This window comes from Bufo bufo, chromosome 2 (genome assembly GCF_905171765.1).
Source record: "Bufo bufo chromosome 2, aBufBuf1.1, whole genome shotgun sequence".
Lineage (NCBI taxonomy): Eukaryota > Metazoa > Chordata > Amphibia > Anura > Bufonidae > Bufo > Bufo bufo.
This window is the reverse complement of record NC_053390.1, coordinates 520,014,308-520,040,964: the sequence shown is the minus strand read 5'-3', so window position 1 is coordinate 520,040,964 and position 26,657 is coordinate 520,014,308. Positions and strand designations below refer to the sequence as shown.

At 43.7% G+C, this 26,657-nt stretch overlaps 1 protein-coding gene across 1 annotated transcript in view; it reads right to left on the bottom strand.

The window, feature by feature from the left end:
- BMP2K (BMP2 inducible kinase) overlaps positions 1-17,636 on the bottom strand; it is a 277,829-nt gene extending 260,193 nt beyond the window's left edge. Inside the window, exon 1 of the mRNA XM_040417921.1 lies at positions 16,991-17,636. Coding sequence (XP_040273855.1) covers positions 16,991-17,153 — 163 coding nt within the window. The 5' untranslated portion in view covers positions 17,154-17,636. The remainder of the gene's footprint in view (positions 1-16,990) is intronic.
- Between the last annotated feature and the right edge of the window lie 9,021 nt (positions 17,637-26,657).

Sequence of the window (26,657 nt, the reverse complement as noted above, 5' to 3'; positions counted from 1 at the left end):
GCCTTACAGGGGCGTGATCAATGACTGTGGTTATCACCCCATATAGACTCCCTGATCACCCCCCTGTCATTGATTACACCCCTGTCATTGATCAACCCCCTGTAAAGCTCCATTCAGATGTCCGCATGATTTTTACGGATGCACTGATAGATGGATCCGATCCGCAAAACGCATCCGGACGTCTGAATGAAGCCTTACAGGGGCATGATCAATGACTGTGGTGATCACCCCATATAGACTCCCTGATCACCCCCCTGTCATTGATCACCCCCCCTGTCATTGATCACCCCCCCTGTCATTGATCACCCTCTGTAAGGCTCCATTCAGACATTTTTTTGGCCCAAGTTAGCGGAATTTTTTTTTTTTTTTTCTTACAAAGTCTCATATTCTACTAACTTGTGTCAAAAAATAAAATCTCACATGAACTCACCATACCTCTCACGGAAACCAAATGCGTAAAATTTTTTAGACATTTATATTCCAGACTTCTTCTCACGCTTTAGGGCCCCTAGAATGCCAGGGCAGTATAAATACCCCACATGTGACCCCATTTCGGAAAGAAGACACCCCCAGGTATTCCGTGAGGGGCATATTAAGTCCATGAAAGATTGAAATTTTTGTCCTAAGTTAGCGGAACGGGAGACTTTGTGAGAAAAAAATTAAAAATATCAATTTCCGCTAACTTGTGCCAAAAAAAAAAAAAATTCTATGAACTCGCCATGCCTCTCATTGAATACCTTGGGGTGTCTTCTTTCCAAAATGGGGTCACATGTGGGGTATTTATACTGCCCTGGCATTCTAGGGGCCCCAAAGCGTGAGAAGAAGTCTGGTATCCAAATGTCTAAAAATGCCCTCCTAAAAGGAATTTGGGCACCTTTGCGCATCTAGGCTGCAAAAAAGTGTCACACATCTGGTATCTCCGTATTCAGGAGAAGTTGGGGAATGTGTTTTGGGGTGTCATTTTACATATACCCATGCTGGGTGAGAGAAATATCTTGGTCAAATGCCAACTTTGTATAAAAAAAAAATGGGAAAAGTTGTCTTTTGCCAAGATATTTCTCTCACCCAGCATGGGTATATGTAAAATGACACCCCAAAACACATTCCCCAACTTCTCTTGAATACGGCGATACCACATGTGTGACACTTTTTTGCAGCCTAGGTGGGCAAAGGGGCCCATATTCCAAAGAGCACCTTTAGGATTTCACAGGTCATTTACCTACTTACCACACATTAGGGCCCCTGGAAAATGCCAGGGCAGTATAACTACCCCACAAGTGACCCCATTTTGGAAAGAAGACACCCCAAGGTATTCCGTGAGGGGCATGGCGAGTTCCTAGAATTTTTTATTTTTTGTCACAAGTTAGTGGAAAATGATGATTTTTTTTTTTTTTTTTCATACAAAGTCTCATATTCCACTAACTTGTGACAAAAAATAAAAACTTCCATGAACTCACTATGCCCACTATGTCTTGGCAAAAGACAACTTTTCCAATTTTTTTATAAAAAGTTGGCATTTGACCAAGATATTTATCTCACCCAGCATGGGTATATGTAAAATGACACCCCAAAACACATTCCCCAACTTCTCCTGAGTACAGAGATACCAGATGTGTGACACTTTTTTGCAGCCTAGGTGGGCAAAGGGGCCCATATTCCAAAGAGCACCTTTCGGATTTCACATGTCATTTTTTACAGAATTTGATTTCAAACTCCTTACCACACATTTGGGCCCCTAGAATGCCAGGGCAGTATAACTACCCCACAAGTGACCCCATTTTGGAAAGAAGAGACCCCAAGGTATTCGCTGATGGGCATAGTGAGTTCATGGAAGTTTTTATTTTTTGTCACAAGTTAGTGAAATATGAGACTTTGTATGAAAAAAAATAAAAAAAAATAAATCATCATTTCCCACTAACTTGTGACAAAAAATAAAAAATTCTAGGAACTTGCCATGCCCCTCACGGAATACCTTGGGGTGTCTTCTTTCCAAAATGGGGTCACTTGTGGGGTAGTTATACTGCCCTGGCATTCTAGGGGCCCAAATGTGTGGTAAGGAGTTTGAAATCAAATTCTGTAAAAAATGACCTGTGAAATCCGAAAGGTGCTCTTTGGAATATGGGCCCCTTTGCCCACCTAGGCTGCAAAAAAGTGTCACACATCTGGTATTGCCGTACTCAGGAGAAGGTGGGGAATGTGTTTTGGGGTGTCATTTTACATATACCCATGCTGGGTGAGAGAAATATCTTGGCAAAAGACAACTTTTCCCATTTTTTTATACAAAGTTGGCATTTGACCAAGATATTTATCTCACCCAGCATGGGTATATGTAAAAAGACACCCCAAAACACATTCCCCACCTTCTCCTGAGTACGGAGATACCAGATGTGTGACACTTTTTTGCAGCCTAGGTGGTCAAAGGGGCCCATATTCCAAAGAGCACCTTTCGGATTTCACAGGTCATTTTTTACAGAATTTGATTTCAAACTCCTTACCACACATTTGGGCCCCTAGAATGCCAGGGCAGTATAACTACCCCACAAGTGACCCCATTTTGGAAAGAAGAGACCCCAAGGTATTTCGTGATGGGCATAGTGAGTTCATAGAAGTTTTTATTTTTTGTCACAAGTTAGTGGAATATGAGACTTTGTAAGAAAAAAAAAAAAATCATCATTTTCCACTAACTTGTGACAAAAAATAAAAAGTTCTATGAACTCACTATGCCCATCAGCGAATACCTTAGGGTGTGTACTTTCCGAAATGGGGTCATTTGTGGGGTGTTTGTACTGTCTGGGCATTGTAGAACCTCAGGAAATATGACAGGTGCTCAGAAAGTCAGAGCTGCTTCAAAAAGCGGAAATTCACATTTTTGTACCATAGTTTGTAAACGCTATAACTTTTACCCAAACCATTTTTTTTTTACCCAAACATTTTTTTTTTATCAAAGACATGTAGAACAATAAATTTAGAGCAAAATTTATATATGGATGTCGTTTTTTTTGCAAAATTTTACAACTGAAAGTAAAAAATGTCATTTTTTTGCAAACAAATCGTTAAATTTCGATTAATAACAAAAAAAGTAAAAATGTCAGCAGCAATGAAATACCACCAAATGAAAGCTCTATTAGTGAGAAGAAAAGGAGGTAAAATTCATTTGGGTGGTAAGTTGCATGACCGAGCAATAAACGGTGAAAGTAGTGTAGGTCAGAAGTGTAAAAAGTGGCCTGGTCTTTCAGGGTGTTTAAGCACTGGGGGCTGAGGTGGTTAAAGGGCTTCTGTCACCCCACTAAAGTCTTTTTTTTTTTTTGGCTACTTATAATCCCTATACTGCGATATATCAATACATAATGTTATTAATCATTTTGGTTCAGTAGTTAATTAAAAAAACTGGCTTTTATCATATGCAAATTACCTGTCTACCAGCAAGTAGGGCGGCTACTTGCTGGTAGCAGCCGCATCCTCCTTTCATAAAGACGCCCCCCTCCTCATGTTGACATCGCCAGTTATAAGAGGGTATGCATACTTATACAACCACATTATTTTAGTTTTTTTGTTGTTTTCTTCCCTCCACCTAAAAGATTTCAGTTTGTTTTTCAATTTAGTGGTACAGTTTATAGGTCACATTAAAAAGGTGGAAAAAGTTCTTAAATGATTTATCTTTGTCTCATTTTTTTACATTACAGAAACCTGACATTTTAACAAGGGTGTGTAGACTTTATATCCACTGTATATATTTAAATTAAGTTTAGCCTCTATTTCTGAAAAAGTTTGTGACAGGATTTGAACTCACAGCTTCTGCATCATAGCCCAGAAATTTAACCACTACACTATATAGCTGCATAGCCAGTCACAAAAAAAAAAAAAGGAGACTTCTACTGTATAGGTCTCAGTAGAAGTACAGTGCAGTAGAAGTCTCATATTTATTTATATTTTTTTATTAAGTAGCTGGCTTTGTAGCTATTATAGCTGAGTGGTTAGGTGCCTTGCCTCTAATACAGAAGGTTGCGAGTTTGAATCCCGGCAGAAACTTTTTTTAAATACAGGCTAAATTTGATTTAAATACACTGGGATGTCCCCAAGCACTTACTCCATATATGGACATAGTTATATATGGAGTCAGAGCAGGGACTCCTAAGCCGAACTAGAGTCCCAACAGCCTCCCCTCTTCAGAGCAGGGGGTGCCTGGTTTAATGCTCTGGTTCTTCCATTGACTTCCATTGTGCTCGGGTGCTCAGTAGAGCAGAACAAAAGTAAAAAAAATAAAAAATAAAAATTAAAGAAAAGTGAAAGAAAAGTAAAAAAAATAAAATCTAATTTCTTCTTATAGCCACACATTTATAATTGATTAAAAATAAAAAAAAATACACTACACATGTTTGGCATCATCGCATCCGTAACAACCTGATCTATAAAAGGATTACTTTTCCCACACGGTGAACGCCATAAAAAAAAGAGAAAAACTATGATGGAATTGAAATTTTTCCCACCTCACTTCCCAAAAAAGGTAATCAACAAAGTCGTATGTACCCCAAAATAGTATCAAACTGTCACCTCATCCCGAAAAAAAATTAGCCCCTACATGAGACAATCGCCCAAAAAATGAAAAAAAAATGGCCTTCAGAAAATGGAGACACAAAATCATGTTTTTTTTTTCTAAAATGCTTTTATTGTGTAAAGCCAAAATAAAAAAAAATAGACAAAGGAGGTATTGCTGTGTCCGTAACGACTTGCTCTTTAAAAATATCACACACTCTTCCGCCAAAAGGTAAATGCCATAAAAAAATAAAATAAAAAGTGTGTCAAAACAACCAATTTTATTGGTCTATTTGCCCAATAAAGTGTAATATTGTATGATCAAAAAATATTATGTACCCAAAATTGTGACCAATAAAAATGTCAACTCTTATGGCAAAAAATGAGCCACTGCACAAGACGATTGGCAGAAAAATAGAAAAAATATATCTTTCAGAAAATAGACACACAAAAACATGATTTTTTTTCAAAAATGCTTTATTATGAAAAACTGAAACAAACAAAGAAAGACATATTTGATATCATCGCGTCCCTAACAACCTGCTCTATAAAAATAGCACATGATCTAACCTGTCAGATGAACACTGTAAAAAAAACTAAAAATAAAAACTGTGCCAAAACAGCCATTTTTTGTTAACTTGCCTAACAAAAAGTGTAATATAAAGCGATCAAAAAGTCATATGTACCCCAAAATAGTAACAATAAAACCATCATCTCATCCTGCAAAAATTGAGCCCCTACATAAGACAATCGCCCAAAAACAAAAAAAAAATATGTCTGTCTTTCAGAAAAAGGATACACTAAAACATGACATTTTGCTTCTTGACAAAATACTTTCATTGTGTAAAACTATTTTTTTTTTTAAAGTAAACATATTAGGTATCGCTGCATTTGTAACGACCTGCTCTATAAAAATATCACATGGTCTACCTCAGGTGAATGGCGTAAAACAAGCATGTCAAACTCAAAGGCTAACATGGGCCAAAAAAAAATAAATTTAAGTTTATGTGGGCCGCATCAAAAAAAAAAATTTTTTTACAATATAATGCAGACGGATCCGTTCTGAACGGATCCACCGTCTGCATTATATGAGCGGATCCGTCTCAGACGGATCCGCTCTGAACGCAAGTGTGAAAGTAGCCTTAGGGGCGAGAACCTGGGATCTTTCATCCCTTGTCCTATTCAGCTCTATTAGGGTGAATAGGACTTCACACTGTCCCTGCTGCTCTGTGCCTTGTGCACACAGCATCAGGGATGTTACCATGGCAACCAGGGCTTCTGTAGCGTCCTGGCTGCCATGGTAACTGATCGGAGCCCCAGGCTTACACAGCTGGGGCTCCGATCAGAAGCTGCCACTGCACCACCAATGAGGGGGAGGGGAGAGGTCCCTGTGGCCACTGCCACCAATGATTTTAATACTGGGGGGGGGTTGAGAGGGGCTGGCGCACTGTGCCACCAATGATTTTAATGGGATGGGGGGTTGAGGGGGGCACACTGCACCACCAATGATAAATTTCCCCTTTATACAGGAGGCTGGTACTGGCAGATCAGCAGTTAACCCCTCAGGTGCGGCACCTAAGGGGTTAACTGCCTCTGATCGCAGCTCCCTGTCAGCGGCAGGGTGCCGGCAATGCGATTCTGCTGCCGGCACCCGCCTCCTGTATTGTGTTAAAGACTGACTCTTACTATCAGGCCACACAGAGCGGAGCCCAGCGATGTCTCAGCACTCACCATTAGTCCTGGGCGCCGCTCCGTTCGCCTGCAGTGCTCCATTACTGTCTCCTCTCCTGCTCCACATGCTGCTGATTACTATCGGAGCGATGGGAGGAGACATCAGCTTCACTAGTGGGCGTTCCTTCTTCCTGGCTGTAGCGCTGTCCAATCGCAGCGCAGGGAGAAGGAACGCCCACTAGTGAAGCTGATGTCTCCTCCCATCGCTCCGATAGTAATCAGCAGCATGTGGAGCCGGAGAGGAGACAGTAATGGGGCACTGCGGGCGAACGGAGCGGCGCCCAGGACTAATGGTGAGTGCTGAGACATCGCTGGGCGCCGCTCTGTGTGGGAAATGGGAATAGTCCTATCATTGGTGGCTCAGTGCGCCCGCCCCTCCTCCGCCCCTCTCTCCTCATTGGTGGCGCAGTGCGCCCGCCCCTCCTCCCCCCCTCTCTTCTCATTGGTGGCAGCGGCAGCAGCACAGGGGGAGGGAGGACAGCTTCCTTCTCCCCGTGCTGCTGAGAGAACATGAGCGCGCCGATAGCAGCGCTCATGTTCAGAGATACTAGACTGCCGGGCCGCAAAGATATTCATTGCGGGCCGCATGCGGCCCGCGGGCCGCATGTTTGACACCCATGGCGTAAAACAATAAAATAAAAAACTGTGCCAAAACAACCAATTTTTTGGGTCACCTTGACCCATAAAGAGTAATATTGAATGATCCAAAAATCATATGTACCCAAATATGGTACCAATAAAAACATCAACACTTCCTGTAAAAAATGACCCCGTGCACAAGATGATTGGCAGAAAAAAAAAGAAAAAAGTATAGCTTTCAGAAAATGGTGACACAGAAAAAACACAATTTATTTTGTTTGGCCAGGGATGTCATGTGACCACTCCTCTGAAGATGCCTGCTGTGATGCATGCTGGGATTTTTACTTTCACTTTGAAGCTGCTCCGCCCACACAGCCTCTCATCAATGGGAGCATTGTACAAATACCTTGTGGCTTTAGTTATTATCTGGGGCAATTATTTTATTTTTTTATGCGTATGTTGGCCAGCCCAATTAACTAAAAGCCAGGACACATGATATTTGTGAGGGTCACATGACAGCTCACATGACTGACACCGTGTTTAGTCCAATCCAGCTTAGGCTACTTCCACACTGGCGTTTTCAATTCCGCTATTGAGATACATCATAGGATCTCAATAGTGAATGAAAACGCTTCAGTTTTGTCCCCATTCATTGTCAATGGGGACAAAACTGAACGGAACGGAATGCACCAAAATGCATTCTGTTCCGTTTGACTGCGCTCCCATTGCGACAGAATAACGCTGCAAGCAGCATTTTTCTGTCCGCGATGTGGTGCGAGCAAGATGGATCCGTCCTGACACACAATGTAAGTCAATGGGGACGGATCCGTTTTCTCTGACACAATAGAAAACGGATCCGTCCCCCATTGACTTTCAACGGAGTTCATGACGGATCCATCATGGCTATATAAGACATAATACAACCGGATCCGTTCATGATGGATGCGTGCGGTTGTATTATTGTAACGGAAGCGTTTTTGCACATCCATGACGGATCCATAAAAAACGCTAGTGTGAAAGTAGCCTTAACTAATGGATGCATTTTACAGGACTTTAGGGAGAGGCTATTGTATAGATATACCGTATTAAAGGTCTGCAAGCAAAATGTTTAATTGTTTTATATTAGAATATTGTTCAACATCATATTCTCTAAATGAATAAATGTAATCATTAAAACCAGAATACCTCTATAAAGGCCTCTATGCTCTGATGGTAGAGAAATGCTGCCATGTGCCACTCTCTAGGGGCTCAGGCTTCTACATTTACATGAGGGACAGTTTTCTTCAGTAAGACATCTTAGTGGTGTCAGATGTTCAAGAAGCTGAGAAAAAGTACTAATACTTTTTTTTTAAATGTTGGGAATTGGAGCTTTTGCAGTAACCACTAATATACCCCTTCTGTAAAATGTCTGATCATCATGCTTCAAAGCAGCTGATGGAAGCGCACAATTAATTCCAAACATTCTTCTCATGCTCCTGTTTTCATTGGCTATTTCCTGGGTGGGGTTTTTTATATATAAAGAGCAGGAAAAATAAAATAGAAAAAGATATAACATTACTGTAAAAATGTCCTGCAAAAAAAACTTGGTGGTCAGAATAGGTAGATCAGAAAATGATCTGCTCTGATGGACCTAATCATTATGACCACTGATATGTCAAAAAAATTATCTGGCAATACTGGTCACATCACCCTAATAATTGCTGCATGGAACCCAAGTAGTAAGGCAGTGTAAACGTGGTCACGCCTAACCCTGTCAATGAAATTGCAGAGGGCGCAGCAGTTGCAGAGAGTAGGGCATCTAGGAGTAACAGCAACGCCCCCATTGCTCCTAGAGGCTCATTTTCATATATTAGAATATCATTTTTCTCAGCAATGAGGACACATATGAACATAGGACCAACACAGAAGTCTTAAGCTGCCAAGCGCACATGGAACAGGTCAGCCAGTTTCATAGGTACAAATCCACTGACAGGTGCCCTTTAAGTGTTGATTGTGGGAAGGCCCCTTTAAAGCCAGACTTATTTTTGACATGTGTTGGTACAAGTGTATTGTACATCATTATACTAGATAAAATGATGCCACTTTTTCGACTTTTTTTCATCCCAGTGTCTAAATATTGCCCATGCAACAAGCCTTTACAAACTACCGTAACATGCATGGCACAAATACCACTATATTCATCTCAAAATGGTTACGGTACTACATATTTTACATTGCAGACTGGACACTTTTCTGAAGTTAAAGGCTATGGGCACCTTCATGGCAATGATTGCATTTATTTATTTTGGGCTAAGAATAATTTTTTCAATTGGTCTTCATTTAAAAAAAAAAAAATGTTCAGACGTTTTCGAGATACAAGGGTTAAAAAAAATCTGTCTTATAACATCTCATTCCTGTCAGCTGATGGCTCATGTGACGCCTTATCCCTGATCTCCTAAGACTCCTTATAGCTAAACTCTTTTCAAACTGATAAGAATATGGCTTCAATGAGTGCTTACCAGGTGATGAGATCAGAGATAAGGCTTCACATGAGTAGTCAGCTGATGTGACTGACAAGTGATACTGATTTTTTTTAACCCTTGTATCTCAAAAACGGCTGAACATTTTTTTAAATAAAGACCAATTGAAAATATTATTTTTTGCCTGTATGGAGTAAAAAATTGCCCTGAAGGTGTCCATGACCTTTAAGGCCTCCTGCACACGACCATATGGCTTTTTCAGTGTTTTGCGGTCCGTTTTTCACGGATCCGTTGTTCTGTTTTTTGTTTCCATTTCTGTTCCGTTTTTCCGTATGGCATATACAGTATACAGTAATTACATAGATAAAATTGGGCTGGGCATAACATTTTCAATAGATGGTTCCGCAAAAAAAAACGGATGCATTTCCGTATGCGTTCCGTTTTTTTTGCGGACCCATTGACTTGAATGGAGCCACGGAACGTGATTTGCGGGCAATAATAGGACATGTTTTAAACGGAACGGAAAAACGGAAATACGGAAACGGAATGCATACGGAGTACATTCCGTTTTTTTTGCGGAACAATTGAAATGAATGGTTCCGTATACGGAACGCAAAAAACGCCCAGTAAACGGGGGGAAAAAACGGTCGCGTGCAGGAGGGCTAAATGTGTCAGAAAAAAAGGAGGCAAATACATTTAACCATGTGGACTAGAAAATTTCCTGCCAGATCCCAGATGCTTGTGCCACTAGAACTTCTGCTGTGTGCAGACAGCCACCCAGAATCGGCCACATCAGTGAAGATTCAGGGTGGTCCTCTTCACTGGTGGCGAGGACGCAGCACAAACCCATTCAGGAGCTTGCATGTCAAGTTTTGTAGACTAAAATCAAATTCATCAAGGCAAATCATGGCCAAGCTAACGAATAATCAAAATGAGAAAATCCCCAGAGTTTCCTTTCTAAACTAGAGTGTAACAGAACAATTACAATGTTTTGGAAACTTCCGAGCTGTTTGCTAGAGAAAACGATGGAAGACGTGATAAACTGGCAGCCGTCCCATATTTAATCAAGCCTTATTTCTCAGTAATGTAATACTGTTACTTTTGCACTTGTACAATCAGATTTATGCGAAGAAAACAAAAATCAATACAAGTTACTCCAACTTGAAGCTGCAAACCAGGAGAAATGATGCCATCGGCGTGTACTTCAAATACCGCACATTGCTAGGGGAATGGAAAACAGAAGACTTTGCATGGTATGAAGCTGGTGAGGTTCTCTTTCCAGAGAGCACGGGGGCTGTCTAGTTGCCGATGCCTGGAGCATATTGTGCACAGGTCCTATTCTAGTCCCATGTGGTGTCAACACTATGGATTTGCCATCATGGATTTGCATGCAATAGCAGCCAAGTAGATGCGATTCTTAGACATCTTATCCACTCCCTACAAAAAAAACATCACCTAAGGCCTCTTTCACACGACCGTATGGCTTTTTCAGTGTTCTGCGGTCCGTTTTTCACGGATCCGTTGTTCCGTTTCTGTTCTTCTGTATGGCATATACAGTATACAGTAATTACATAGAAAAAAATTAGGGTGGGCATAAAATTTTCAATAGATGTTTCCGCAAAAACTAAACGGATACGGAAGACATACGGATGCATTTCCGTATGTGTTCCGTTTTTTTTGCGGACCCATTGACTTGAATGGAGCCACGGAACGTGATTTGCGGGCAATAATAGGACATGTTCTATCTTTCAACGGAATGGAAAAACGGAAACGGAATGCATACGGAGTACATTCCGTTTTTTTTGCGGAACCATTGAAATGAATGGTTCCGTAAACGGTAAAAAAAACGGTCGTGTGAAAGAGGCCTAAACCAACTTGCAATGCAAAGGTTGAAAGCAGAGGAAAACCCGCCATGATACTGTTGCAAAAACCAGCCCGATTCAGGTTTTCATAGAAACCTGCTGATGACCTTCTATGACAGAAATTCAGCAGCAGACTCTCTATGTGGAAGGGGTTTTCCATCAATTTATTTTAAAACGGCCAGTTTGGATAAATAAAAAAAAAAACATTACTCACCTCATAATGCCCCACTACTGCCACTGCAGACCTCCCTAGTGTCCCTCTTTTGGAGGGAGAGTCCGTCTTTTTGACCCAAGTCCCTCTGTCCCTCTTTGCTCCTTAAAATTTCCCTCTTTTTGATCTGAGGTATAGATTTGCATTATTACAGTCACAATATTGACCCAGAAAGTGTTTGTTTGGTTCCTCTCTGTATATTTGAGCCTGTCTTGTATATTATTTCATTATTTAAAGCAGTTGAGATTTTAGAAAGTTCTATATTCAAATTATTTTTGGCGCTATTTCGCAAGAGAAAACTATTGAAGTGCATAGATATGCAGGGAAAATAGATCTTTCACATAGTGGACCATAAGTGTACCTCAGTAGGGAGGTATGCCACTGCAATACTGATCCCCGATGAGCTCTACTTCCTGGTTCAGGCTCAACTCACAGGAAATGACTGAAAATGCCTGTTTAGGGTCCATTCACAGGTCCGTTGTTTCTTTCCTGATCTGTTCCGTTTTTTGCGGAACAGATCTGGACCAGTTCTGTACCCATTCATTTTCAATGGGTCCTTAAAAAAAATCAGACATTGAGCTGTCCGATTTTTTTCAGGACCCATTGAAAATGAATGGGTACAGAACTGGTCCAGATCTGTTCCGCAAAAAACGGAACAGATCAGGAAAGAAACAACGGACGTGTGAATGGACCCTTAGGGTACTTTCACACTAGTGTTTTTCTTTTCCGGCACTGAGTTCCGTCCTAGAGGCTCCATACCGGAAAAGAACTGATCAGTTTTATCCTAATGCATTCTGAATGGAGAGCAATCCGTTCAGGATGCATCAGGATGTCTTCAGTTCCGTCTTTTTGACTGATCAGGACAGAGATAATACTGCGGTTTTATCTCTGTCCAAAATTCCGTAACACTTGCCGGAATGCCGGATCCAGCATTTTTTCCCATTGAAATGCATTAATGCGGCCCGAGTGTTCTGGCAAAACGGATCAGTTTTTGCGGTCTGCGCATGCTCAGACCGCAAAAAATGTGAAAAAATAAATAAATGCTGGATCCGTTTTTCCAGATGACACCGGAGAGACGGATCAGGCATTTCAATGCCGGAAACCTCTGCCGCAAGTGTGAAAGTACCCTTAGCCGATCACTAACTTAGGTTTGTCACTACTGCTGCCAGTGATTGGCTGAAAAAGCCTTCCCAAGCATTTCCCAAGTCAAGAGCATGAGAACCAGAGCAGTGTCAGCTATAGGAGAACGGTGAGGTGAGTAACGCTTCTTTTTCATTTTTGACCCATACCCGCCCTTTTTAAACCTCTGTAATAATAGCACAATACACTTTGGACACTGTACAGTTGCCTTTCGCAACTCTACCACCTAGCATGGACTAGTGCTTCTTCACACTCCAGGTCAGGTGGCAGACTGGTACAGAAGAACATTTTAAATTTGTTGTGTAGATGTTCTCTGAAACAACCCCTACAGTGGTGGTCTGATGCCACAAAGCCCTACAAACCATCAGCAAGGCTGGCATGCTGATAGCCTACTAAATACTGCAAACCAATCCTAGTGAATACATTGAACCAAATCAACAAGACGGCGTACCGCCTGCTGAAATGTGCACAACGAAGCCGCTAGACAGTCTTCAAGGTGTTAGATTTTCTGGAAATATTATCCAGTCATGGATTTTTATATCATGGCAATTAATAGTCTTTCAATATTAATAGAAAATCCCCTAGAAAGCCCACTATACATGTTTCCTGTAAAGAGGACGTACTACGGGAAACCACTTTATAGGGGTTCTCCAGGATTTAGAAATTTGTATTAGCACGGAATCATTCAAATTATCCTCTTTTCACATGTAGTTAGCAGTAACAAACACAGATTTCCTAGGTGGATGTTCATAAGGTGAACTACCCCCACAGATGACCCATAGATGCACATGTCCGTGTCCGATTCATGGTTGGAAATACAACGAATCCTTGAAAGGCCTCTTTCACACGGCCGTAGTGCTCCCGTGGCCGTATTGCGGGCCGCATACAGCGGTTTCCGCAATACACGGGGCACCGGCCGTGTGCATTCCGCATCACGGATGTGGACCCCTTCACTTGAATGGGTACGCAAATCTGGAGATGCGGTGCGGAACGGAAGCACGGAACCCCACAGAAGCACTACCGAGTGCTTCCATGGTGTTCCGATCCGTGCTTCCGTTCCGAAAAAAAAAAAATAGAACTAGTTCTATCATTTTGCGGAACGGACGGATCATGGACCCATTCAAGTTGAATGGGTTTGGATCCGTCCCGGCCGCCGCACGGACGTTGCCCGTGCATTGGGGACCGCAAACTGTTCGTGTGAAAGAGGACAAAGGCAGCTTCTGTGTGCATGTTTTTCTTACTAATGTCAATTGAAAGAGCTTTGCTCGTGCACAAAAACGGACACGATCAGCACTTGAAGTGAGATTCTCAGATCAGGCACATGGATCCACGAAAAAACACAAATTTTAAAAACAGATGGCACACTGAAGAAAAATACAGTGTGCATGAGGCCTTACAGAGTTCATGGGTAAAGGGGGTAATCCTAAGAAAAAGTATTTATCACATGGCCACAGGATAGGTGACAAATATCAGATCACAGAGGGGCTGACAGCTGGGGTCCTAAGTCCCCTCTGTCGGTCCACCGCGCCTGGGACTGATGAACTACTGCAACGTCAGTCCTATAGAAGTGAATGGAGTGATGGGCTCACCCGCAAACTACTACTCCTTTCAGAGAGGGGATTCGGGGACACTCCACCATCTGATATGTATCTATCATCTATAGTGTGGATAGGTGATAGTTTTCTTGGCATAAGCCCTTTAAGGGTATGTTCACACGGATTACAGTCTATATTTAGTGCAGAAATCCTTATGAAATCCACATATGATCTTTTTTTTTTCCATGAAAAATTAAAATAAGTCCCTTATTGATGTGGATTCAGCTGATAAACTGCAAATAGGCGGCAGAAATCTGAGGGTCAGCCTCGGATTTCAGACACAATATCAGCATATGATTTTTCTATCCAAAAATTCCATCGTGTGAACATGCCCTTGAAAGGGTTTTCCGAGATTTTTTTTTTTTTTTACTAATGATCTATCTTCTGGATAGGTCACAAGTATCTGATCGGTGGGGGTCTGACACCCGGGACCCCCATGGATCAGCAGTGAGCGCCGCTGCCTTCTCACAGCTCACAAAGCACAGCACCGTACATTGTATAGCGGCTGTGCTTGGTATCGCAGCTCAGTCCTATTCACTTCAATGGGGCTGAGCTGCTCCTAGACCACGTGACACATAAATGTGACATCACACAGCCTAGGAAAAGCAGAGAGGAGGCGCCGTGGCACTATTGCTGCATTCTAAAACAGCGATCAGCGGGGGTCCCGGGTGTCGGACTCTCAACGATCAGATACTGATGACCTATCTAGAGGATAGGTCACCTGTATAAAAATCCCCTTTAGGGCCCATGCACACAACCGTTTCCGGCTCTGCGGCCCACAAATTGTGGATCCGCAAATCAGAGATACTGGCCGTGTGTTTTCCGTGTTTTGTGGAACAGAATGTCCTGCCCTCTATAGAACAGTCCTATCCTTGTCTGTAATGCACGGAACAGACACACAGATGCAGACCGGACACGGAGTGCTGTCCACATCTTTTGTGGCCCCATTGAAGTGAATGAATTAACCCCACCAGAGCGTTTAGCTTGGGGGGAGGCATGGGGGCAATGACACCTTAGGTAGTTTTAGGTTAGGGGTTTTGAATGGTGTTCTCTTTCCCTTCCCTGTCTCTCTTTCCCGCCTTTTTTCTATTACAGGTAAAATTACCTCAGGGAGCTGTTTACCTGCAATCAAGCTGAATCCGGTTTTTCTGCGGAGTCAAGAGTGCAGCTGATTGGTTGCTGCCTGTTGCTGGGGGAGATTTCCAGCTCCCTGATTTGTTGCTGCTCTGGCGGCGGGAATCTGTACCCCTTTATATTGGCAGGTTCGTCGGCGCTGGCTCAGAAGTGCCTGAAGACTTGAGCAGCATCCATGCTTTTTTCATTAAGTCACCTGTCGCTGGGCTTTATTAGAGGGGTAGTGTCGCTCAGCTCATGCCGAGTGGATCTTGGTCTTTATATGGTTCATTTATTATTGGTCTTTTGGTATCGGTTATGGTGGTGTTTTTAAATTCAAATATTTATTTAATTTATTGTTGTAAATTATTTTACGTGACCCTTAATAAAGCACAGCGGCCATTTCCTCCATTAAGTTGTGGGTGTCAATTGTTTATTTAGCGGCTAAGGTAGTATTAGAGGGTGTCATTTGCTCCCATGGGTTCACATCAAATCTGCAAAAAATGCAGATCGGCTGCGGACCAAAAATACATTGGTGTGCATGAGCCTTTAAACTGCGTTTACATCCACATCAGGAGCAAGGATCTGACATCCAATGGCACGCAGCAGTATTTCATTCCTACAAGCGGTCGACACCACGACGCAACCATCGTAATATGCCAATGGGGCGTCTGTTGTGCGATGGCTCCTAGGACAGAACAGGAAAACGGAATCACACAGGATTCTGTAAGGATGTAGACGTGAAGCCCACTGACACTGCATGTGAATGAGATATTATACACCTCAAAAAAAATCTAAGATTCAAACTCTACATTTATCATTGCCACAATGTGAGTCCAGTGGCGGATTTGCTTCTGGCATAGCTATGGCATGTGGGTATGGCCTAAGAGACACCAGGCACAGCAGCAGTGCTGTTCCATCTCCTTCTGTAACTAGGTGGATGTTCTGGGAAACCAGCAGTCCTAATAGCCTGACAAATGCTTGGGTATAGAAGACACCCCCGATTCCTGACAGACTTTAGGCCCATGGACACGTAACGTCAACCATAGCAGGTTCTACAGTAATAGTCTCTGTCTTGGGAGAAGAATGAGGTTTACTGCAGTTTCTGCTTATCTGTCAGTAGGTCTATAGCAATAGGACAATACAATACAGTACACTCCCTGACATTGCACAATCACAAGTGGGACAGGGCTACTTCACTGCAACTTGGAGACAGCCATGGTGGCGGAACCAAAATGTTACTGATTTAGAATGTAGGATCATTATATGCAATGTGTAATAGAGATATGGACTGATAATGTATAGATCGAGAGATAATAGGGTATACAGTAGATAGATAATGTATAGATAGGAGATAATGTATAGATAGGCGATAGATAAATAATTCATATATATATATATATAATGTATAGATAGATAGATTCATAGATAATGTATATAGATAGAAAGATCATAGATAATCCATATAGATAGATAATCCAGATAGATAGATAGATAGTAGATAATGTATATAGATAGAAAGATCATAGATAATCCATATAGATAGATACATAATAGACAGATCATAAATAATGTATAGATAGATAATCCATATAGATAGATCATAGATTATCTATCTATACATTATCCATATAGATAGATACATAATAGACAGATCATAGATAATGTATAGACAGATTGAAGGATATACAATGGATAGAAATACATTTTAGCCACAATACTACAAGAAATTACAAAAATAAAAAATGTAATGTACCACAGCTTTACCTTCTGCGACCAGCTCTTCCACAGTGACCTGGTGACGTCCCACGGTGAACCCTCTGCCCACGGTCACCCCTCCAGTGATAACATTTCCAGATGCTCCTGTACCCAGGCTTGGTCCTCCTCCTCCTCCACTCTCTGATTTTGGCATCCTAGAAAACTTCTTCATGGTGTCTTCCCTTTACCCAGCACGATCACTATTGGCACCCAAACTGGCAGGGTAAAAGGCTGACTGGCACCCTCAGCAAATATGCCCAATCACAAGGCAGTCACATACACACAAAGGCTGCTTAACGTACAGCAGCGATCACACAGTGCCTTACAGTGGCAGCCGAGGGGGGCACTGCCTACATGCACTCAGGCACAAAGCACAAAATCAGGCAGGCGAGGGTACCACACTGCACCCGCAGCATGCCACGCACAATCACCAGCCACTCACATCTGGGACCTGCGAACAAGCCAGCATGCCCATCTGTCACACACACGGGGTATGGGTGTGCCCTCCCTCTGCCCGAGGTCCTGTGCCCCCGATCGCTCACTACTAATAGTTGTTGGTTTCTCCGGCTGTTGAAGTGCTGGAAACGGAAGAGGAGAATCCGAAGTTCATCCATTCAGAGGCCAAAAACCTCCTCCTCCCCCTCCCGCTGCTGGTGCCAGCTCCTCCCCGGGCCCGCCCAGGAAACTGACAGCGAGGGAGGGGGAGAGGGCACCACGACTGTCCGTGACAATGTGAGGCGCCCCGAGGGGTGAGGCTGAAGTCATGGACGGCGACCTCTCATCCCAGACACACCGATAGGGGGCGTCCCACACCACATCAATTTAGGTCTAGCATAAAGCATTGGTCGTCATCACTTTTCTCTCATGCACATGAACCTCTTTTCTTTCCATGTCTGTTACGTTTTTTTAGCGGACCGTATACGGAACCATTCACTTCAATGGGTCTGCAAAAAGAACGGAAGTTACTCCGTGTGCATTCCGTTTCCGTATTTCCGGTCCTTAAAAAAATAGTCCTATTTTTGTCCGCATTACGGACAAGGATAGTACTGTTCTATTAGGGGCCAGCTGTTCCGTTCTGCAAAATACGTAATGCAATCGGATGTCATCTGTATTTTTTGCGGACCTCGTGCCTCATTTACACGTCAGTGTTTGGTCAGTGATTTCCATCAGAGATTTTATGGCAAAACCAGGTGCGGCTCTAAACAGAACAGGTGCAGATGTTTCCCTTAGGGCTCATGCACACGACCGTTGTTTTGCGGTCCATTTTTCACGGATCCGTTGTCCCGTTTTTTTCCCTCTGATTTAAGTCCTCCTCCGTTCCGTTATTCCACAAAACATATCCGTATGGTTTCCGTATGCGATCCGTTTTTTGCGGATCGGAAACAGTAACTTATTAATCACCAAACACATGAGCAATATGGGCTGGGCATAGCATTTTTTCAGTATGGATCTGCAAAATACGGTTGACATACGGATGTGTTCCGTGTGCGTTCCGTATTTTTTGCAGAATAATTGACTTGAATGGTGCCCTCGGGCCGTGAATTGCGGACAATAATAAGATATGCACTACTTTTTTGCAGAACGGAAATACGGAAGGCACACGGAGTACCTTCCGTTGTTTTTGCGTACCCATTGAAGTGAATGGTTCGGCATACGGTCCACAAACAAAACGGAAGGGAAGCAGAAAGAAAATAGGTTCGTGTGCATGAGACCTTATACCTTATGTCTGTGGAGACCCTAATCCTGGTTTTGGCTCACAATCACTGACCTGTGAATTCACACGTCCGCAATTTCGTTCCGCATTTTGCGGAACGGAATTGCGGACCCATTCATTTCTATGGGGCAGCACGATGTGCTGCCCGAATCCGGAATTGCGGATCCGCACTTCCTGGTCTGCAATTCCGTTCCCGAAAAAAATAGAACATGTCCTATTCTTGTCCGCAATTGCGGACAAGAATAGGCATTTTCTATTAAGTGCCGGCGATGTGCGGTCCGCAAAATGAGGAACGCAGATCGCCGATGTCCGTGTTTTGCGGATCCGTGGACCCTAAAAGGGGTTTTGTCACTTCAGCAAATAGCCTGTATCATGTAGAGAAAGTTAATACAAGGCACTTACTAATGTGTTGTGATTGTCCATATTGCTTCCTTTACAGTCTTCATTTTTCCATCGTATTATACACAGTTTTTATCCGGAGGTTACGACCACCCTGCAATCCATCAATAGTGGTCATGTTTGCACACTATAGGAAAAAGCACCAATCTCTGGTGGCCGGGACCATGGGAGAGCGCATAAGCCGATAGATGCAGGGTGGTCGTAACCATGGAAACGAGCAGTGTATAATGTGATGGAAAAATGAATCCAGTCAAAGGAAGCAATATGGATAATATTGCTCCGGCCTCTGATAGGCTTCAGGCCTTGTGTCTGTATCAGAGGATCGGGGAAGGGAGACTCCTCCAACTGTATTGCTGTCCTGAGGACGGTGAAGCAGATGAATGTAGAGAGATGAAAGCTTCCACAATGAACTTATTTCCAAGGCCGAGCCGCCTAATTGGCGGGAGCTGTGGGCCCCGACACTTGCCAGGTGCTGACGCCAGCCCTGGGTTTATGTTAGCCCCAGCCATTTTCAGTCTCGGGGACACCCCAAATTTGCCAGGACTGTCTCTGAAAATCAGGGACAGTCCCAGCAAATTTGGGCCAGTTGGCAACTATGTAGCAGCCACATGCCAGGACCCGAGAACCGGACCAGCACCACAAAGACTGACACTGGAGGAAGGGGTCAGTAAAAGATCTTTTGGTTTAAGCTGTTGAAGGGTTTAACCGAGATTTTTAATTATCTTGGACAACTCCTTTGGGACAGTCCACTGCCAACCAGGGCCTCTGCAGTCCGCAAAATACCGATACCGTCCGAGTAGCATCCGCATTTTTGTGGACTAATTGACTCCAATGGGTCAGTGGTCTGCATTTTACAGTAGTAGCATTTTTAAGTATAGGACATGTTCTACCTTTTTGTGGAATAGACATATATGGCGGATGCGGAAAGCACACAGATCATCGAACACGCCTACAAAATGTGGACCACAGACCCATTCGGTCTGCAAAAACAATGCGGACGGCACATGGACCGCATTTGTATTTTGTAGATCCACAAAATGGGCAGGGTCGCTTGCATGAGGCCTAACAGATAGTTATGGTCTGCATCAAATTTGGCTGGCCCAAAGTGGTTGTGGGCACAGCAGCTGGCATGGAAACGAAGAGACAGACAATTTTTACAGACTTGTGACTGGTGCTTTCAAAAGGTTAAACGACTTTGGACCACTGATATCTCACTGTCCAGACATACAGATAGAGTTGTCCCTCATGGCCCAAAGTGGTTCTGGACTTAAAAACTGGCATCAATGTAGGCAGTTGGTAATGTTTTTCTGATTTGAATAGGTAACTTGTGTTTTCAAAGGGTTAAAGGGGTTTTCCGAGATTTTCATACCGATGACTTAGTATGAGAATGCAGCGACATTCACAGCATATGGATTTCCCACAAACTGGCGTTTTAGACGCCGGTCTTAATACCCCTTTCACTGACGGTGGATGCGGCAAATCTATGTAGAGGCACTGGTCTCTACGTAACTTTGACATATCCACTGCCAGTGTAAAACAGGAGTAGAAAATGATAAATGAGTTGGGCTGCTGGCCGACCCCCTTCCTGCCCACACCCACTTTTTTAGACCTGGCACGAGCGCGGAAAAGTCACAGATTGCAGCAAAAATAACAGTACATCTGTTAGTAAATGACCCTCTAATTATCTATCTTGTGGATAGGTGATAAGTGTTGTTCCTGGGAAAACCTCTTTAAAGGGGTTGGCCACTATATAGTGGGAGGTAGGGTAATAAGTTTCCTAATATATTTTATTAAAAAATTCCGAATGGTAATGTTTTTATAATGAGCCCCGCTCCCTCAGCCCCGCTCTGCGTGCAGCCAGTTCGTCCATGGCTGCACGCGACATGGCGGAGCTTTAGGCCCCTTTCACACGGGCGAGTATTCCGCGCGGATGCGATGCGTGAGGTGAACGCATTGCACCCGCACTGAATACCGACCCATTCATTTCTATGGGGCTGTTCACATGAGCGGTGATTTTCACGCATCACTTGTGCGTTGCGTGAAAATCGCAGCATGCTATATATTCTGCATTTTTCACGCAACGCAGGCCCCATAGAAGTGAATGGGGTTGCGTGAAAATCGCAAGCATCCGCAAGCAAGTGCGGATGCGGTGCAATTTTCACGCATGATTGCTAGATGACAGTCTATTCACTGTATTATTTTCCCTTATAACATGGTTATAAGGGAAAATAATAGCATTCTGAATACAGAATGCATAGTACAATAGCGCTGGAGGGGTTAAAAAAAATAAAAAAATTAACTCACCTTCTCCTCTTGTTCGCGTAGTTCCCGGTCTCTTCTTCACTTCTTTAATGATGAACTACCGGCTAGGACCTGTGGTGACGTCAGATCACATGCTCCAATCACATGGTCCATCACCACGGTGATGGACCATGTGATTGGAGCATGTGATCTGATGTCACCAAAGGTCCTTTAGCCCACAGCTCATCATTAAAGAAGTAAAGAAGAGACCGGGAACTACGCGAACAAAAGGAGAAGGTGAGTTAATTTTTTTATTTATTTTTTAACCCTCAATTGATCACCTACTAAGCATTCTGTATTCAGAATGTATTATTTTCCTTATAACCATGTTATAAGGGGAAATAATACAATCTACACAACACCTAACCCAAGCCCGAACATGCGTTATTTTTCTCACGCGAGTGCAAAACGCATTACAATGTTTTGCACTCGCGCGAAAAAATTGCGGGTGTTCCCGCAACGCACCCGCACATTTTCCCGCAACGCCCGTGTGAAAGAGGCCTTAGAGAAAGCTCGTCCATGGCTTTATTCTAACTGCACATGCGCTGCTTTTCCTAATAAGAGCAGCGCATGCCCAGTCTGCCCCTGCCACTGGCGCGCTCCCTGCTCCGACTCTGTCTCTACCAACCGGCTTATTCCTGCCAGAGTTCGGAGCAGGAAGAAAAGTAAGAGCGCATCAGGGAGGCACATATGCAAACTGTTATAATTCGTACACCGTTCACCTGATTTGGATGTAAATACCCTCAAATTAAAGCCGGCAGTCTGCAGTTAAAGCACATCTTGTTCGTTTTATTTCAAATCCATTGTGGTGGTGTATAGAGCCAAAAATGTTAGAATTGTGTCGATGTCCCAATATTTATGGACCTGACTGTAGTGGCTAACCCCTTTAATGACTGCTCAAAAGGTAACAATTACCACACATTGGACAACTCCTCAGTAAGCAATTCCTTATAAATTGCACATTGCAGCCAAAACCTTGTACATGAAATAAATCTATAAATTCATTATTTATTACACATTATTACATACTACATATTATTACATACTAGCAGAAGGACCTGGCTTCGCACAGGTATATTTCATCTATTTCATTTAATGTTCGTGTGTGTCGTTAAAAGATAGACAGTATCCCCATAACAGTGACCTCTACAGCTCCCCGCCCCTTTAACAGTGAATTCCACAGTCCCCCGCCCCTTAACACTGATCCCTCCACAGTGCCCCAACACTTTAAAATGGGACCTCCACAGCAGCCCATCCCCTTAACTTTGACCTTCACAGCAGCCTGCACTTTTAACAGTGAGTTTCACAGCACCCCACTCCAGTGGCGTTGCGAGGGGGGGTGCGGCGGCTGGGGCCCGCACCGGGTGACACCAGTCTGATGGGGTGAGTGACGTCACCCGCCGGACCCAACACCTCTCACTTCCGAGGGAGATAGCCGCCCCCTCTGTCGTTTTTGACAATACCATTTGGGTTGGGTATGACTTGATCACTTTTTATTCAATTTTCTTGGGAGATAAAGTGATGAAAAAAACTCGAAACAGCCTTTTTAAAAAAAAATTCTGTTATGCCATTCACCATATGGGCTAACTTTTTTTATATTTTAATAGTATGGGCGCTTTTGCATGCGTTGATGCCCATAATTCAATTATTTTTTTTTTTGGGAATGGGGTTTATTTTAATCTTTATGGTTTTTTATATTTTCAAAACTGGACCACAACTTAAAATCATCAGATGTGAATTGCTCCATTATTCTGTTTAGAAATCACTTTATCACAGTTAAGTGCTGCCATCTAGTGGCCTGAATTGGGATATACTAACAATGAGCATTGAAGCCTGTACAGGCTGCGACTCTTTTTTAAACAGGGTGCTTTCCCTGATCTTCTCTTGGGGAAAGCGCGCCTGAAGAGGAAGCCTGCGCTTCCGGTTTTTAACACTCTCAGATGCTGTGAGTGAAGGGAACTCATTGCTGTGAGGGGAGGGGGCATGTGGCATATTCTGGGGCCATGAGGGTGAAGAACTGTGTGAGGAGCTTTACGGATGTAACTGTGTTGTTAGTACATTATTACAAGATTTGGGGCCCCACTTTTGATTTTGCCCAGGGCCACATTTTGTCTAAAACCTGCCCTGACTATGTGAGAGCCCGGAACTGTGTGTCAGACACGGTGAGCTGTAGTATAGGGGCACCGCAGGGTACAGTTCTTGCTCCTTTCCTCTTCACACTGTACTCTGCAGACTTCTAGCTGCTACTTACGGAAGTTCTCTGATGACTCGGCAATAATAGGCCTCATCGCAGATGAGGATGACATGGAATACAGAGAACTGACATGGAAATTTATTGTCACAGTCGTTACCTTTGACTGTGACCTTCCGTTCTTGCTCATTCGGCGCTCCTCGCTGAAGTTCCGTTCCTGTGTGTCATTTGTGGTTCTTTATGGGTTCACTCCCCTGTGTGCCTATTAGGAGTTAATCCTCTGTCTGCTCCATGGGTGTGGTCTCTCTGCTGCACCCATGGAACCTGTATATAAGGCTGAGGTTTCCTCAGTTCTGTGTCAGCTCTCCTGGTGTGTGTTGTCTTGTCCTGCTCCTGGTTTGTACTCTCTCTCCCATGCTGCTGACCCATGGGATCCGTGTCTGTCTGTCTGTGCTCTGTGGGTTTCCCTACTTGTTCATTTACGTCGTCTGTCTGTTATCTGTTCTGCTTGTTATGTTTTAGTTACTTTGTGTTTATTCTGATGTCTGTGTTCAGCAAGCCTTTGTAGCAGAGTGGCATGACAAGGCCATGCAGTTTACTACTGGTTGAGCAAGTCCTTCTCTGCTCATTGCCACTCCTGCTCCCTTGCGTGAACTCCTGCTCGTATTATTAGTTCCCCTGTTTTGTATTCATATGTCTGTGTTCAGCAAGCCTTTGCAGCAGAGTGGCATGACAAGGCCATGCAGTTTACTACTGGTGGAGCAAGTCCTTTTCTGCTCATTGCCACTCCTGCTCCCTTGCGTGAACTCCTGTTTGTATTATTAGTTGCCCTGTTTTGTATTCATATGTCTGTGTTCAGCAAGCCTTTGCAGCAGAGTGGCATGACAAGGCCATGCAGTTTACTACTGGTGGAGCAAGTCCTTCTCTGCTCATTGCCACTCCTGCTCCCTTGCATGAACTCCTGCTTGTGTTATTATTTGCCCTGTTTTGTATTTACCTGTCTGTTATGTTTGCCTATGTGCCGTCGGTACCTTCTGGTACCTGTTGTCCATTCGCTCCTGCTGTCACTGTCTAGTTCACGCTCCAGAGTGGACCCTGGCAACTTCCTGCGGCAAAGTCTAACCCTCACCATCTAGGGCTCTAGTGAATACCAGGAGTTGCCCCTCTGGAGTATTACTAGACAGTGGCGCAGTGGGGGTTTTCTCCCACTGTGCTGACGGTACATAGAGCTCATGTTTTCTCTGTGCTGCCTTTCATGTTTTTGTTTGTGCAATAAACTCTTATGTGTCTGTACCTGATTTCCGTTTTTTGCTTGACGACGCGGTGGTCTCTCCTGGGACCTCCAACTCGTGACATTTATGGATTGAGGCCAGCAGAACCACCTTAGGATCAATGCCTTGAAGACTAAGGAGAAGGTTGTGGACTTCCTCAAGCACAGACATCCTCCTAAACCAGTGGACATCTGAGATATGTACTTATAAGTACCTGGTTGTACTCCTCAATAATAAGCTGGACTGGGCAAATAACATGGACGCAATATACAGAAATGGACACAGCAGGCTTTACCTGCTTAGGATGCTAGAGAGCTTTTGGAGCGCAGAGGGCAATTCCTAGGGCCTTTTTTAACAACGTGGTGGCATCAGCCATCTTCTTCAGAGTGGCCTGCAGGGTAGCAGCATCTCAACCAGGGAGAGGAAGAGACTTGACAAACTGATTAGAAGGGCCAGCTCTGTCCTGGGGAGCCCCCTAGAACCAGTGTAGGTGGTAGGTGAGAGAAGGATACAGAATTATCCAAGTTGATCTCCATGCTGGAGCATAACTCCCATCCCATGCATGAGACAGTGATAGCATTGGGCAGTACCGTCAGTAACCAACTGTGTGAGAAGGAGCGGTATCGCCTCCCTGCTGCTGTTAGGCTGTACAGCCAACACCCACCCAAGCAGAGATAGACTGCACTCATCGCTTACAGGTTTCTGTGGATACCATTCCGTCCAGAGACTGAATTCTATGAGCTGTGATATCTACAGCCCTTATTTTTTATCTGTAATCTGCTGTCACTGTAATTCCTTTATTAAGACGTTTTAGTATTCTCTGTGCTGCTGTAACACTGTGAATGTCCCCATGGTGGGACTATTAAAGGATTATCCTATCTTATTTATCAGAATGTGATGTTAGCTACTCAAAAGGTAATTGATACATGGGACAGCCGCTCAACTGGAAATTCCCCAACTATGTAGCAGTGTGAAATTATTGCCCAAAGTCATTTAACCCTTTAAAATTACCAAATTCTTATTAAAATCAGTTAATTAATACGCCATCTACCTAACTTGATGCCAATATGCATGACCAAAACCACTGAAGCAGATGCTAGACTTGCCTATCTGTGTGTGCTGGCAGTGTAAGTCAGTAGCTCAATGTATTAACTCTTTAAAAACATCTGGTACCTATAACCTATGCAAATCAGAATATTGTCTTCATCTACCCTATTATGTATGCCCAGAACCAATTTGCCCGGATTTCATCCCTGATCAAGAATATGGACAAATAAGGAACCAACTTCAGTTTCTTTGTCCAGAAAGGGGAGGAGTGCAATCCGCACAAACATTATCTCAATAGCAGTAGTCGCTTTCTTAGGCCTCTTTCCCACGGGAATGTGCGCCCCGTTGCCGTATTGCGGACCCACAATACACGGGTGCCGTTCCGTGGGCATTCCGCATCACGGATGCGGACCCATTCACTTCAATGGGTCCACAAATCCAGAGATGCAGAATGGTGCGGAACGGAAGCACGGAACGGAACCCTACGGAGTGCTTCTGTGGGGTTTCGTCCCGTACTTCCGTTCCGCAAAAAGATAGAACATGTCCTATCTTTTTGCGGAACGGCCAGATCGCGGACCCATTCAAGTGAATGGGTCCACGATCCGCTGCGGCTGCCCCGCGGACTGTGCTCGTGCATTGCGGCCCGCATTTTGCGGGCCACAGCACGACCACGGGGCGCACACGCCCGTGGGAAAGAGGCCTTAAGCTGACAGAGCCAGTGCTGGCCAAAGATTTAATACACATTGTAGTTTT